Genomic DNA, 16,493 nt, shown 5'->3' with positions numbered 1-16,493 from the left:
TGTTAGTTCAATTAATAATTTATTTATTAATATGGTGAAAAAAAATATATTTGGATTTGATTCGATTCAAGCGCTTCGAGATCGCCGTTCGTTGTCCGCACTCGGGTGGGTCCAGCCGTCTGATGGGGCGCGAACGCCATCGCGCTGCGTGATTCGTGCGGAGGTAGCGAGCTTACGGTGCTCCGCGTGGAGTCACATTTCGCCCGCTTGCCGATGGCGAAACATCGGTAAGTGGTAAGGTCTGACGGTGACCGGGGGAGAAGACCTGTCGGGCCGAAGCCAGACCGACGTTTCCGGCTATAAATATGGAGGTCTTCGGAGCTGCTTCCCTTCACCTCGAAGTTTTCTGGTGTAGATGGCGGCGGCGACGGGCGGAGGAGCGCGCGGGGAGGGGCACTTCCGCGGCGTGCGGAAGCGGCCGTGGGGGCGGTTCGCGGCGGAGATCCGCGACCCGTGGAAGAAGACGCGCAGGTGGCTGGGGACCTTCAATACGGCGGAGGAGGCGGCGAGGGCGTACGACGATGCCGCACGCAGCCTGCGCGGCCCCAAGGCGAAGACCAACTTTGGATCCGCCGGCGAACCGCAGATCGCGTGGGGGCCGACGCCGACTCCGCCGGGCTGGGGATTGGGGGGGATCGGCGGGCGGGATCTGTCGCTAGGGCCCACGGAGGGCGGCGAATCAGGGAGCCCTGGGTGCTGGAAAATCGAAACCGTCGAAGTGGTGGCGGAGTCGTGGGTTCCGCAGGAGAACACCTCCGCTGCCACCACCGCCGGCCGCGCGCCGGAGGCGAAGACGCCCTTGGCGTTCGATCTTAATTTGCCGGCTCCTTCATTTTGATGTAGATCCTACGGCTGCGATGCCTTCGATAAAAGTTTTCGATTTTTTTTTGTAAGCTGTAGAGAAGTGGTTCAATTACGAACCGGTTGTTCGATCCGAGATTAGACCAGTCCGGTTGGATTTTCAATATCATAAGTGCTTCTTTTAGGAAATTTAATGACTAAAATGACACTGAGGTAGTTTTTAATTACTTAGATCGCGGCCAGCCCTAAAATACATTAAATTTTAATGAGTAAGGATTGGTAAAAGTTTATTTATACTCTTTCAATGTTCTTGTATGAATAGAAATTGATTGTCGGGGCTATGGTACAGGATATTTAGGTTGTTATTTAAATATTCACGGTTCAAATCTAGTTATGATAAATTTATAAGAATTTTTCTTTTAAATGAGACACACAACTAAGACTATGTTTGATAAGGTGTAATCTGTCTTGTAATGATTATATTACAAGGTTAATTATTTTATTTGGTTTAATTTAAACTTATAATGTAATGTAATCTAGATTATAAAAGTTAATAAAGTTTTGTAATCTGGATTACAAAACAAATATTATGTAATCTAATTTTATTACGAGGTCATTATTTAATTAAAATTTAAATACGGAATATACCCCTAGTCCACCTCGATCGCTAGTGGCGGCGGTCGACGGAGGAGGCCAACGACAGCGGTTGTTGGTTGCCGCAAAGCTCCGGCAGAGATGTGGCGACCGTCGATGGAGGTCGCAGGATATTTTTGTCATTTTATAATAATACGAATTACATTGCTTATATAAAATAATGGACATCAAACAAAAAAATGTAATGACCCGTGTAATCAAACATTACATACATTACATTACTAATCAAGATTACATTACATTACAAATTTGATTACATTACAAGCTAGATTATATTGCACCCAACCCAATGTAGCATAAAGGATGCTGGACTCTTGGGTTGTCCATTGCGAGCGCTTCCCGATCTACTCTGATAGTCGTTCGAAAATTTTTATGGGACCAAACTGATCATCCCAGACTCAACGTTACCCGGCCTGATTAATCTTTTTTTTTTTAATATGAATAGAAATGGTTCCCTCATATTACCTTGTTTGATAGAGAGTTTATTACAATAATACAATGGGACAGGATTAATTTCCGAGAGATACGTCTAAAAAAAATTCCTCCAACCCCTAATCACACTAACTCCGTAACACGATATTCCTGGAGTGTGAGACCTTTTCTACCCATTTATGAATAGAAATTGTACAAATAAAATTATAAATAAATAAATTTATAACATTAAACTACAAACAAACAAATTGCAAAATAAGAGCTAATAACGTCTGAATCAGCCGAAAGGTCTATTGGCTGCTTTTGCCGAAGTGTTTTCTTTATTTCTAACTGCCGGCTTTTGCTAAAATATCTCTTTATTTCTAATAGCGTGGTGAGGAATGCTATCACAAGAAGACAAAAGTAAAATACAAAAAAAAAAGGTAAACGGCGGCCGCCACACTAGTGGGACAAATCGGCTGCTGCTGCGGCGGCGGCGGCGGCGGAATCTGATAAGAAAAAAACCAGGCCGCCCGCCACTCATCATGTGTTCGGCGGTGGGATCCCTAAGAAATGGATCGATCCAAATTGGAAAATAATATTTTTAATATTTTAAAAAAAATTATAATCGCAGCCAGAAAATAATCGAATTATTACCCAAAAATAAATAATTCCTTCAGAATGAAAGTAACCATCTAATTAGCACTTACAATTTTTCTAGAAATCCAACCTCATTATCAAAAATAACTTGGAACCAGTAAATGCAGTAAACAATAATATCACATTTTGAAGAAAACAAATGATAGAATAAATAGGAAGCACAGCAAAAAGCTAGTAACTCGTCCAAAATCATATGGTGCATCAGATACAGCATGCACCAAAGAGAAAAACTACAAGCTGATACAATGTACAAATTTAGGAAATGGTTAATTTGAATGTAGATTCCCATTCTTTGGTTTCTTTTGAACCGGAGCTTCAATCCCAGTAAAGGGAGGGCATATTTAGCCTACTCATGTTGCTGCATTTGATGTCCTACGAAGCGTAGCACTGCTCCGGCCACTTGGGGTAAACGCGTTTGTATAGGCTTATGCACACGGTATCATTCTGCTGAATCACACCGTTGAAGATACATTTCATAGCGCCTGAAGGATAAACACACAAGACAGAGGAACCATGACTTAGAAAAGAAAAGAAAACAATTCAGTCTCTCAGTTTCCATCCATTTCCTTCTCCAGGGTTTCCAGAGATAGCTAAATGGGAGGGAAAAAAATGGATCTAAGTCCAAATTTGTGACTCTCTGTGGAAGTTATAAATTTATAAATTCTAAATTTAACTGGATCGGGACTGCATACCGTGAGTCCCAACAGTCTCCATGATTCTACCTCGCCGACCACCTTTTGTCCATACCTCTAGTGGCTGCACGTATCAGAAAATATATCAGGAACAATTTCCACTGTGAATATCACTTTAAACACCCTGCCAACAAACAGCTGAAAGACTTGCCTTGAACCATCTGACATCCTCAGGATTATGGAACATGTACCGCACTATGGACTTAGATTTTGACACTCTTTGCGGGTAGCTGCGCGATAGATCTTATGGTTATTAACTAATAGATACTCTGAAACATGAATGGGTAGTATAGAAGCAAACTCAACACGAATGGGTAGCAGAAAAAATTATTCTCAGTGCTAAAGATGAAACGAAATTGATGGTAAAAACAATGAGTTCATATAATCACATTATAGCAGCAGCATCAACATGAAAGCATAGAAATCATCATAATTTCAGATGAAAAGGTATGGCAATGATTATAGTTTTCATGACGGTAAAAATAATGTAATGGGGGAAAACTGAGTGCATCTGCATTACAACTAAGATAACCTTTGGAACACAATAAACAAAAAAAAAGTAATAAAAACAGTTGTCAAGGTCTTTTTCACAAAAGAATTTGGAAAGAAACACTTTACCAGGAAACATAGCATCAAGAAACAGAATTATTAGGTTTGCAACTAACTGTACAAGAAGATTGTAATTAGCTAGTAGATATGCACATTCACATTTACATGCGAGTAATAAAAAAACCAAGAAAAAAATTACCCAGTTAAAATAATCTTCTTAAGGATTATCCTATCTGGGTCCACTGATTTTAGTGAACCAAGGGCAGCAACAGCAGGAGCTTCTCCATCTTGAGTCTTCAGAATTACCAATGGAAGGGGAGGAAAGTTAATAGGGGCATAAACAGATGCCATAGAGTAACGTCCTGGATGTAGAAATCTCTCCATTTTGTGCTTATCAGAATTCAAATTGTCGGAAGAAAACAAAGGCCTGCAAATAACCAATGTTAAAGACTCTTCAACTTCAATTGTTTTATCTATAAAACTGATAGGACTACAAGGGAGTTTCAGTGAACGTCTAAACAACAAAGTTCACCAAGATAGTACCTTGCATTGAACTGACGGAACCCTACATGGAAACTGAGCATCTCTTTGGACCGTATAGGAGCATCATAAGAGTCGTGTTTCTTAATGCTGTAAAACAGAGAAGAACTTAAGAAATGCCTTTCAAAATTTGAACATAATATAAAACTCATTAATCAAACTTCAAAGGTATTGTTCTTGGGACAGTTGCTCTTCAGTTGATTTAAATGACCCATCCATGACCATCCATCAACAGCTTCTCTTAAATACCAATTTATAGCTACAAGCCCATCATATTCTAATTTGTATCTAAATTTTTCACATGGATAAAAATACTTTGATCAGAATTTCAAGAATGTTCTAAGAAACAGGAAGAAATTATGAACAAGTCAGTGTACATTATCTCAGATAGTACTGCTTCTGTAGGTCTCACAAATGAGGGTTATCCACAATGTTCCTTTTCTAGTGATTTATTACTTCCTACAAACTAGATGATACCATTAGATACTAACATGGGTTGGAGATGCAAGACCATTTATGATTGAATTTCAATACAGGTAGAGTCAATGGATCCTTGAGATTAATGTAACTAAAATATAATCAAAGCAATAAAGATCAATAACAGCCATCAGAATCACCATCCCACACACTGACAATTAAAAAAGTATTCTTCTATCCGAACATGAGAACACACGAAAATAATATACCTAAAGTGCTGGACAGACATCTTTGATTCATGTTGTAGAAGCCCACATACAAGCACAGGTGCCTTCCTTAAGGGTAAACATAGCCTAGCAGACACTTCCAAAGGTACACTTTTCAAGTAGATTCTCACATATGATCCTACAGGAGCACATTCATTCACGTTCCCTTCATCTACCTCAAGCATCTTTGCAAGGACATTCTTTTGCGTTTTAGCAAAATTGTCAAAAGCAAAAATTCTTGAATATTCAGGGGGTAATGATTCCTGCCAATGAAAAAAACACATGATATAAAGAGAGAGACAAAAAAAAGACAAAAAATTAATATAGGATGGTCACTTTTGGATCCCATGAAGAGGTTCGAAAAGACTTGAGTCCTCTATATTTGGCAAAACGCTTTTTAGCTAGGACATCAATTGGTGTTTCTACTTCATCAGGAAACTCTACAGAAAAAAAAAACTTTGGTTAGACCATAAAAATGTGAGAACAAAGGTGTTCAGATATTTAATTGACTCATTAAAGAAAATGTTAACGCATAGTTCACTGAAGGAAATAATAGGTGTTGACAATTTATGTCCACCTGAAGCAAAGAAACTGACCGAAAAAAGAATTGATCTAAGCTGCAATTGCTTTCAAGAATAAAATGATGATATCCCATGTTGTGTTGTATAAATAGATGAGATTCTCAACAGTTAAAAAATACAAGGAGAGGTTCTTTTCTTTGTAAATTTAAGTGATTTAGCAGATGATAAGTACCTTGATCATCAGCATATGCTTCCTTAATTTTCTTAACCTCTGCTTCTATCTGTTCCTTTGTCATGTTTTCATCGTCCTGTAACACATTATGTTCACATAAGAAATTAACATGAAAAACGAGCAGAAAATACAGTCAGACAAATCACAAGAATTTCTAGCTCAGATGACTGGCATGAGAGCAAGGCCTACAATCTTTAAGTAAAACAAAAATGAAGCTACAACCAAGCATTGCTCACTACCAATACTTGATGAATTAAAATGAAGTATGCTTTAATTTAGAACAGTAATCATGTGAAAACTCACAGCCATTTCAGTATCCCCAATTGTTTTATCATCAAAATTTTCACTGACAAAATGATCATCAATATCTGAATGATCAGAATTTTCTTGAGCTGCTTGGTCTCCATGTTCAGCTATTATCATACCATCATCATCCTCTTCACTAAGGTTAGAGTCATCATCAGTATCCTCCACAATCCAAGCAGCCTAGAAAACATGGCAAGTAAATGTGATTAATGAATTTTTCAACCTGCACTTAGCAAGGAAAATGAAAAAAAGTAGATGAAAAAAGAGCCAAATAAACAAAATTATTGCAGAGATGATAATGCTAAGATAGATGTTTAGAGTTTAAGAGGGAAAAACTATTACCTGAGCAATTAGGTGTAGCTACAATGGATTGATAAAGATATAAAAATAGGTTAGGATGGGATACACATGTTTAAAGGCAAGCAAAGAATTTGCTTAGTCTAGAAGTAATTCGGTTTGAAGGTGTAAGGATTAAAAGCCTTGAAAGGAGACCAAAACAATCTTAATCAACATGGTTGAAAGTAACCTGGAAATTTTGAATGTTTGCACTGATAAGTTCCTGATGGGACAATATCCTTACAAACAGTTCCAATAGTTAGGAGTCTTGGGAGTCAAAGTTTATTCATATTATACCTATGCAAGGAAAAAAGTAAAGTGTAAGAACTCCAAATTAACGCAATAACCTGGTAATCTGAAGTGCCTCGAGGAAGTCTCTTCCTAACCAACTTTCGCTCTTTGTTATTTGCCTCAGCTTCAGCCATCTCTGCTTCTGTTGGCCATGTCTACTCAAAATATACACATAAGCAAACAGAAATTGCCAATTGAAGCATAAAATTATGACCATAACAATCAGTAAACATTTGAATGAACACAGAGGTTACAACTTAAGATGATATCAATGGTAACCAAAAGATCATTGCTTTGTTAACTTCCACAAAAATTATCTGACAACAGGTGGATTAATTAACATGAACTATATGTCACAACCAAATATGTACAAACTTGTATCTTATCACACATAAAAGTAATGATATTACAAGTTCTATTGCTCTCATGCCATCTTCATGTGCACAGTTGAAGTGAAAAGGGGGGAATTTTGTTTTTTTTTCTAAATTGGCAAGTGGACCATGAGGCATACCAAATGTACAGAGCTAAACCAGGGTCAGGCCGGATCCTCTGGACCGCTTTGGCGGTCCAGAGAATGCTCCCTTTGTATATATTGGTGGGGATGCATGGTCCCCACTTGTAAAATAAGTGGGGACCATACATCCACACCAATGCATGGAAAGGGAGCATCCTCTGGACCGCAAAAAGCGGTCCAGAGGATCTCCTCTCAACCAGGGTAGCTGTTGAGGCTTCTATTCATGTCATTTTATTAAGAAATTTGTTTTGTTTACAATGCACAGTAGGAAGTGGACTGTAAATATGGATAAGACGATGAACCTATGGCTCACACAACTAATCCTAAGATTCACTAATAACTTGAATACTTTTAATCTCATCTTGGAAACTGCTTGGTTGCAGTGTACTAATTGGACTAGTACAACACCAACATAGCAAATAACAGAATATTTATATGCACTTTACTAAACAGAACTAACATCAGAACTATATGCTCTAGGTAAAAAACCTCTAGTTTCAACTGGTTTGCCTAATATTCTAAACATATTTTCTGGTCTCTTCTGCATACAATAAATAAGGCAGCAAAGCCTATAAGGCCAACGAACAGGTCCAGAAGATAGATTAATTACAAACGAATTGTCTGGTCTTTAGCATAAAGAGAACCTAAACTAAGCAAAGTAAATAGAAATCAGTCAAATTACAGATGCACAATTATCAAGAAGCGGACAAGTAATAAGCTAAGTAATAATAATACTAACATAAAAAATAAAATAAATAAATTTGTGAATTTTCTATTTATTTTGTATGATTTTGTTAACAAAAGCCAAAAAGTTAACTTAAAAACAAGCATTAATGATGAGCTAGAGACTAGAGTCTAGATTCATCAACAATGACAAAGGCACTCTACTTACAATTACTCTCCAAACAACAAACGGATGGGCATCTAAAGCTAAAAAAATATATTCGAAAGAGCATGGATGACTTCGAACACGGTGGCCTTTGCAACTTTAATGTAATTATGTGTGATTTACCTTTATCTGTACTACTGTGTATTACTAGTTGTTACAAAATTGATAAGCCACAGCCCAAATGTTGGTACCGGATAGCACACATATTAGAATGGAAATCGTGAGGCCACCTGAACTTTAGTCAAATATTTGGCATCTTTTGACAGTCTCGCAACTGAACCAGTGTAACATGCCCAAAGGTAAGCATAAATAGCATACAAGTCAAATGTCCTAGAGCCAAAAGGTACAATTCTCCAGGGCAGTTCATGCTGCGAGTAACAGACCATGCTGATGGTCATAACATAAAAAGAATAAATGGGAGAGAAATCTCAGACTTTGCTAACAATCTTTTATGACCAATAAACTGCTTCCTCCAAAATGATCACTAAGAGTGTGTTTCCTATGAGGCAGGAAAGTAAAACACAAATAGAAATAAGGCAACAAAAATATTTCTACAGTGAATCTTTCCCTCTGTTTCATTGGACAGAAAAGAGGAGGGAAGGGAAAGACTGGGATAATCTTTTTCCAATTTTCCTCTCCAGTGCTTTTGTCTGATTCTGGCCAAAAACTTGCATTCAAATGCAATGAAGCTCAAATTAAATCATAAATTTTTTAAAATTATTTGTTCTTTTCAAATCTATTTTTGAATTATGTTCTTTTCTAACAAATAAAGTTTTGAAAAATAAATTTCTCCTCTTTCCTTCTCCCTAAGGAAATTGACAAACAAAAAAGTCTTCTTCTTTCCTTCCCTCCAAGGAAACCAAGCAGGAAAATGCTTCTTAATCCTTTTCCTATAAGTATTTTTTTCCTTATCCTCTTTCTTTCTCAGGATATTTTCTTCCCTCATGGGAAACATTCCTGAAATAAGCAATATATTTAAGAGATGCCAACTCCTTGTGCTGTAATAGAACTAATTGATAAAACAATGATTTCAAAAGATGCCAAATAATAGGAATAACTCAAACTTTCCTTCCAACTGAATCAAGATTCATAGTAAATAGAAAGATGAGTAGTTATCTTTTGTAGTATGACCTAGGTGGATATATATTAGTTCAAAAGGCAAGGAGAACCTTGCAAAATACACCTTACCTCATAGCAACAAAAGGAAATAAAAGTGTCAACATATGATCATGGAACAATCAATGTAAATTTCTTATGCAAAAACAGACAGAAAGTAAAGTGGCTACCTTTTACTGTTACATATTAGCCCAAAACAAAAAAGGAAGAAAAAAAAAGTAACAACATATGCTTATGGAACGAGCAACAAATCAGATATCATAAGCACAACCATAGGTTAAATAAATTCAGCAAGCGAATCAAATTTCATAGCTTACAAAAAACAAAAGAAGTAATTCAGTAGACAATACATGGATCAAAAAAAATCCATCCTCACCTGTTCACCTGCAAGAGGGTCGGCTACATTTTCAATAACCAAAGGTTCCTGCTTCAAAGGATCTGGAAGTAGAGTCTGTATGACCTGCATGTTTTCTCAAGCAAGAAATTCCACTTAGGTTAGCTGATTTTAGTCAAATGGATTATATCACATGTATAAATGGAGGATAGTAAGCAACAGTTAAATAATCAAAAAATAGATTATATCACATGTATCAAAAATTAACGCTTTGATAACCAAAGCAGGAAAAAAGTAACTATTGACAAACCTGATGAGAAATTTAGATGCAATGTATTCAACCATATTTAACTAAACTGTCTTTACATTAGTGAATCATTAAATAATAGAATTTGCTACTGACATAGACAAGGTATGAGGTCGTAATTTCTATGTATGAGATTGTAGCCCATTAGTCAAGCAAGTTTGTTGTGATAAAATCTCAGACTGACTGCTATTAAATCACTTCTTCACATGTATTCTATTTTTACTCCCATTTTAGTAAAATCTACTTAATCAATTATAATCCATCACATGTATTCTCATTGCAACATGTAACCTTTGTATCTTGATTTCATACCCCATATTATAGCAGAGCTGAAGAAGAAATATTGTTCAAGCAATACTTATACAACAAAAACAAAAAATGTAGATGATGTCATAATTATATAAGAAAATACTTAGCCCAATCTATAGACATGAGATAATTATCAGAAGAGGTTTCCTTTGTAAAAAAACTTAACTACATCAACATCAAGAGAATACCACAAATCACTTATAGGAGAACTTAAAAGAGTTTCAAACAAGCTAACAAGAAACCCTTTGAATCTAGAATTGAAAAATGGAAGATCATTTTATTTCTTTAAAAAGAAAATTACCTGCGAACTATTCATATCATCAGCATCCATTGAGTTAGAACTTTTCCTTTCATTAATAGGGAATCGATCCTTAAGGATATCAATCTTCGCTATCGGAAAATCTCCAGTGCCTGAAACATGAACCTAGAGGGGAAGAAGTAAGAACCATGCACTGATAAAGAAGCATGCCCAAGATAAAATACTTACCAGTTGGTTAGCAGAAAGACTGTGAGCACGCACATAACCAGACAGAAGCAACGAACACATTCCAGGATTATCGTGATCAGGTTCTAGAAGTGTCTGATAAAAGTATTGTTAGAGAAGTTGGCAGGAAATATGCAGCATATCAAGTAAGGCAAAAAAAAAAATAACTCACATTATGTGCTGTTAAAACTGACAAATAAAACATACACAAAAATATTGCCAAATCAAAATGCAGATCTAGTGATCATATGACATATGCACAAGGATAACATATTATATGCTCAAACAATATAATAAGCCTAATTATATCATATATATCTTGTATAGAATTGCTTCGAAAAAGTGCACCTCTTGGGACATAAGATAAGGTCTTTGATTCCTCCAATGAGGGCATGAAAGGCTTTGCTCCTTGAAAAGCCACATGAACTACAAGAAAAGGTCATTTACAAATAGTAAGAAGATGTTTAGAACTTTGAGTAAATATTTCAATCTAATGAGAATGTTTTTGGGTAGACCACGTTGTGGTAGTACCTTATGCAAATCATCCCTAGTATCAGCCAGATAAAATTTACAATCCTCAGGCAACTCAGAAGAAAGATGAGAAATGCACAGCTTTTTGAAGTCTTGTTTTCGTTTTATGTCTGAAGGAAGATCCTGTTGACAACATCCATTGTCCAAATTTATGCACTCAATTTGGTACAATAGAAAATTTTGTGCGCATGAAAAGCATGCAACATTAAATATTTACCCTAATTAAGACAGCAGTGCTTGGTAAACCAATGGCTCTGAAGACAGAAAGACATTGCTGTCCAAATGCATCCACCGGGTTGCTTGTTTCATATTCATCAACCAATGAATTTGCAGACACTACAAATGCAATAAGATCTGCTATCTGTTTTCAAATAATTTAAGAAGATAAGCATAACTTGTCAATTATATATAAAAACATTTCTATGAAATGCCCGTGTATATTTGATACCTTTGCCATTTCCACACACGATAACAGATCTCCATGTGGAGCTTCCAGGACCTTCACAGTTATTGCCATGATTAAAAAGCATATTGTAAGTTAAACAACAACATTTGGCACATAAAATAGCACTATGACATAGATTGCTAGACATAGCAAAGAGTCACAACAGTCAACTAGAAAATCAAGATGACAGTCAATAACAGGAAGCAAAATAGCAAAGTTTGCAGTAAGGAACAAACCGTTAGCCTAAATTTGTAAATTGATGAAGCAACAGTGTTTGACAAAGGTGATGTATCTTCTCCTGATGATAGCATCAACAAATCCCTTGCAACTTTACCCAAATTTGTGGATGAGGAAAGGTCAAAAAGGACCTGACACCAATCATCAGGAATATAAATTAATGTCAGCCTTACTTAGAAGGGAAACAAATCCAAACCCAAAATTTAAGTGCATATGCAAGAAAAGTGAAAGTAACACAGATTCACTTTAAAAAGTACCAATTGTCAAATACAAAATGTGAACTTTGCTAACCATATCGACTATTAACCACTTGTCAATGCTTTTAATGCAGAAGATAATGACATCAAGCCACAAGCCATACATCAGACATAATCCTCACACAAGACACTGCAATCTGATGTACAAGATTCTGATTTTAAGCTAAGTGCATTGTTTTTATCTTATCAACATAGCCTATAATCAGGTAGTCTAGTCATTAACTGAAACTTAAATTTTCTTAGATCGCCATAAATTGTTTATGGCATATTTATCAAAAAAAAATAAACAATCAAGTCAATTAAACCACCGCATTAATTTAAAAAATGAGTTAAAACAAATTCAAATAAGTTGACACCCGAAATGGAAATTTTTGTGGAGAAATTCACTAGTAATTTATATTGTGAGCCAAAATTGAGGAATATCTCTTAAAGATGAATTTCCTTGAATCTTGACAAAAAAAAAATGGTAGCTCCACTTTCAAGTCGAGGAGCAAGAATAATTAACAGAATAAAATTCAAGTATAGTATTACTCACAATAACACGAGGTGGACTTGAGGATCCAGTTGAGGATCTTTTTTCCTTTAGCAAAGCGGCCCTTTTCTGGTCACGGATCTGTAGTTCAAGAGATATCGAGAACTAATCACATTTAAAAGGAAAAAAAAATCAAGTTTTTCTTTCATTCTCAAGATGACAATCCTTCATACATCAAAACAAACGCAGGTACTTCTTTGACTCGAATCAAATTCTGATCTTACAACAAACCATGGGAGGAAACGAACGCCCTCGCGTTATGCTTGATAAAATTCACAACAAATGAAACAACTGTGAGCGGTGCCTACCATTTTGCTGCGCTGAATCCGAGCAGCACGTGCCCCCTTCACTGCGGCCCGGTGAGAATCTGGCTTCCCGATACGTTTGCCATCTAAACACACACAGATGGCCTTTCAGGAAATGCATACGGCCGAGAAAATTCAAATTCAACAATTAACTCACCAGTGCCGGAAGTCCGGTGGAGCTGACGAGAAGATTTTGAAGCGAAGCGACTCTTGTGAGCCTTGTTCGCCTGCGTGCGCGAGCCTCCCATCGAGGCGTAAGTACACGAAGGCGAGCCGCAAAAACCTAGAAAGTAAAACCCAATCGGAGTTTAGGCATTCGGCGAGAGGAGGGAAAGTCGTTTTATTTATACCTAATCGGGCTATCGGGATCCGCTATTGGAATCCACAAGATCTGTTAATAAATTTAATAAATTAACTTTTAATTTGTCATTAATTATTGTCAAACCCTGAACATCTTAAAAAAAATTTAGTTTTAAAAATATTTTTATGTTAATACTTTAACTCAACTCCAATATATTTTGATTTTTTTTAAATAAAAATAAAAAATTCTTTAACTCCTACATATACCATTTAAAAAAAAATAGTTTTAAATTTTTTTCTTGAACTTTGTAATTCAATTACTCGAAATTTTAAAGATAAATTTTAATTGATTTAATCTTAAAATTAAAAATAATAGTAAAAAAAACATAACTACATATTTCAATAGAGGCGTCAAGATCAATTTTAGATACCACGATAACATAATTAAGGATCTTTTCACGATAAATATATAGATATATTCTATTTCTTAATTTTTTTTTAACTCCAAACTTAATCTTAAGACGAGTTGAAGTTTCTTAAAACCCGACTTGAAATTGAAGGGAATTGTCCTTCTATTCCAATTGCGACGCTTCACTCAATTTCATAACTCTTTGTTTTTCATATAAATAATTTTTATATTCCATATATTCACACTTTCATTCGTTCGATTATGCTTGGAGGTTAGCAGCTCTCCTGATTACTATAGGATAAATTTAAAAATGCTCACAATAATACAGCAACATTCTATCTTTATCTCATACCCCACTTGAGCTTATAAGACATTGTACTTTATCAACATGGTCGCTCTGCCAAATGTGATGTCAAATGTGATGTGCATGTTTTAATTGAAAATCGAAGCATAATACTTTGAGAATTCATCAAACATCTAGCTGTTGTACAGTGCCCAATGCCTTATCTCATAACTCATGATGGTAAAAAAGACGAATACGACTTTATCTCCTAATTTATGATGATAAAAAGATATATACATTCGCTCCCAGTATCTCCGTCAATCCGTCCCCGAGATAAATATGGAGGAGGTAAATCATAGGCGATGACTAACCTTTGAAATAATACTTAACACATAAAAAAAATATTCATCTCGACTTTACTAAAATTTAAATTTCAAATTTTATAATAACACCTCATGAGATAGCCACTACATCTGCATAGCCACGAGAGGACTGTTATCTCATAACTCATGTTAATACTCATCGTTGTCTTCCGTCCTATACTAGTGTGACTGTGTGATTGCGAGTCGATGGTTTTGCACCTTCGCGGTTTAGTCAATAGATCTAGATCGGTGCGGTTCGACCAACTGATCCACCGGTCCAACTGCTAAATTGGTATCTGAAACCGGCTCGGTTAAAAAAATAAAATTATAACAATGCAACCCCGAGAAAAGAAACATATTCTCGCGCACAGCCCTCTTTCGTATATCGAAACACGCAGGCCATCTATTCCACCATTCGCCTCCTCTACTGTTCGTCTCGATCTCGCGTCCCCTTTGCTCTGCCTTCTCCAATCTCCTCGCGCAATTCGCGTCAGATTGCCATCTCCGAATCTCAGCTTTCTCCTCTTCCAATTATCGGTCAGTATTCCAATCCGACAAAGCAGCTTTTTTTCAATGAGAATTCGAGCATCCAAGACTCCACCTTTGAGCTCCATTTCCGACCTCGCTCCCTCGATGGACGCTTCTAGTGATCCCGCGAACCGCTGCGAGGGTCTCGATCTCTTGGTGCTGGCCGTCATCGAAGTGTTCGGGGAAAGAGCTATGGACGTGGAGCGAGAGGTGGACCGCGGAGTTGAATCTTGTTCGAAGGGGAAGGGGAGGAAGAGGTCATTGGCAATGCCCTCGAGGTTCCACGATTCCGTGATGCAGCCATGGAAGCGGAGCACGAGGCGCCGAGTAGTCAAGAAGAAGGGAACCGATTGAGCCCAAAGGTGGGGTTTTTTGACTGCCTCTTCTACTCGACCATATCGGATTGATCGATTTCGAGGAGATTGAGTAGAAAATGGATGGATGAGATCTTTATTACTTGAATTTTTCTTCCTTTTTTAGTCGGATTTGAGAATCGTCGGAGTTCCTCACTCTTCAGTTTCAGATTGCTACAGTCTGAGTTAATCTATAGATAGTTTTCTTCTTCATACTGTTTTCTGATACATATAATGGAGATCTCATAGCTTATAAATGTTTTTTCTATAAAAGATTAGTTTATAGCACAGAAATGTGATCGTTCATCTGGTTTCACTTGGATTATTTTTCTTCTTTGGAATTTCCTTTTATTATCCAATATAATTGAGAGTGTTAAGTTGTCCAATTGTTTCTGAACTTTATAGCTTCTTATACTGTTGCCCATTGTCCAGCATGTGTTCTTGACATTTGGATCAGGAACAACTTCATGTATCTTGCCCTACGGAACTTATTTGAATCAAATTCAAGGTTTTGAGAAACAAGAAGTGTAAAAAAAAAAAAAATAAGGCCTTTTGTTGCAAGTTACTCCAAGTCGTAGCAAACAAACCAATTAATGGTCATGTTCTTGTTGCCATGGTTCATCAGAATTTGTAGTTCTCTTATTTTATACTTTGAGGAACATGATGGTTCTGAAAAAAAATACAAAAACATGTAGTTACAGTTTGTGTATTAATTTGTCTTCTTGTGGAATAATCCTCATCATTTGTAATCGCTTCTTGGTCTCGAGTTTGGTTACAATCTGTAATTCTGCTTTATTGAGTTACTACTAGTATTGAAGTAGTTCCCAATCTTAAACTTGGTCCTTGCTCTTGCTTTCACCTTGAAGTTCTCTGGTTACTTACTTGAACAAGTTGTATCACTCTTTATAGCTATAGTTGCAAGTTCTTGTTCATACCTCTTTCTCACTGTAGAATCAATCCGTGTGCCAGAGAAAAAGAAATGGCACAAGCCATCATGCTTTGTTAGACTTGCTCAGTTGTTTGTATATCTTATCAGATTCTGCACCATTCGCTACCATTAGATCGACTTCCTAGTTCAAGAAGGTCGAGGAAAACAGAGACGAAGTGTTGCCGAAGCGATAGTTTGCTGTTCTGGAATATGTTTTCTGTGAGTGTGCTGCTTACTGACCACCGTGAAGAAGTTTCTTTTCTAGTTTTCTGGGAAGTTTTTCGACAAAATTCCTGGATTACTTGCGTATTGATGGACAATTCTGTATGGTTTTCAAGTTTGTGTTTGACTAATCCTTCAGAGAATCTAGAACTTGATTAACTAATTTGCTTTG

At 36.6% G+C, this 16,493-nt stretch overlaps 2 protein-coding genes across 2 annotated transcripts; one reads left to right on the top strand and one right to left on the bottom strand.

Moving 5' to 3' along the window:
- The first annotated feature begins 73 nt into the window (after positions 1–73).
- On the top strand, positions 74–970 carry LOC121977784 (ethylene-responsive transcription factor 8-like). Its single transcript, XM_042530207.1, has one exon. It carries the CDS (start codon positions 356–358, stop codon positions 836–838), a length of 483 nt encoding a protein of 160 aa, XP_042386141.1. The 5' UTR covers positions 74–355; the 3' UTR covers positions 839–970.
- A 1,608-nt stretch (positions 971–2,578) lies between these two features.
- On the bottom strand, positions 2,579–13,248 carry LOC121975803 (pre-rRNA-processing protein TSR1 homolog). Its single transcript, XM_042527677.1, has 21 exons — positions 13,094–13,248; positions 12,940–13,022; positions 12,635–12,712; positions 11,842–11,973; positions 11,609–11,659; positions 11,378–11,521; positions 11,161–11,283; positions 10,978–11,055; positions 10,633–10,725; positions 10,447–10,569; positions 9,572–9,655; positions 6,733–6,831; positions 6,047–6,229; positions 5,744–5,819; positions 5,327–5,430; positions 4,994–5,253; positions 4,311–4,397; positions 3,967–4,194; positions 3,370–3,448; positions 3,219–3,282; positions 2,579–3,008 (listed from the first exon to the last, which is right to left on the bottom strand). The coding sequence occupies exons 1-21, from the start codon at positions 13,182–13,184 to the stop codon at positions 2,899–2,901; spliced, it is 2,370 nt and encodes a 789-aa protein (XP_042383611.1). The 5' UTR covers positions 13,185–13,248; the 3' UTR covers positions 2,579–2,898.
- Between the last annotated feature and the right edge of the window lie 3,245 nt (positions 13,249–16,493).

This window comes from Zingiber officinale, chromosome 4B (genome assembly GCF_018446385.1).
Source record: "Zingiber officinale cultivar Zhangliang chromosome 4B, Zo_v1.1, whole genome shotgun sequence".
Classification (NCBI taxonomy): Eukaryota; Viridiplantae; Streptophyta; class Magnoliopsida; order Zingiberales; family Zingiberaceae; genus Zingiber; species Zingiber officinale.
Note: the sequence above shows the minus strand (reverse complement) of the source record. Positions and strands in the feature narration are given on the sequence as shown.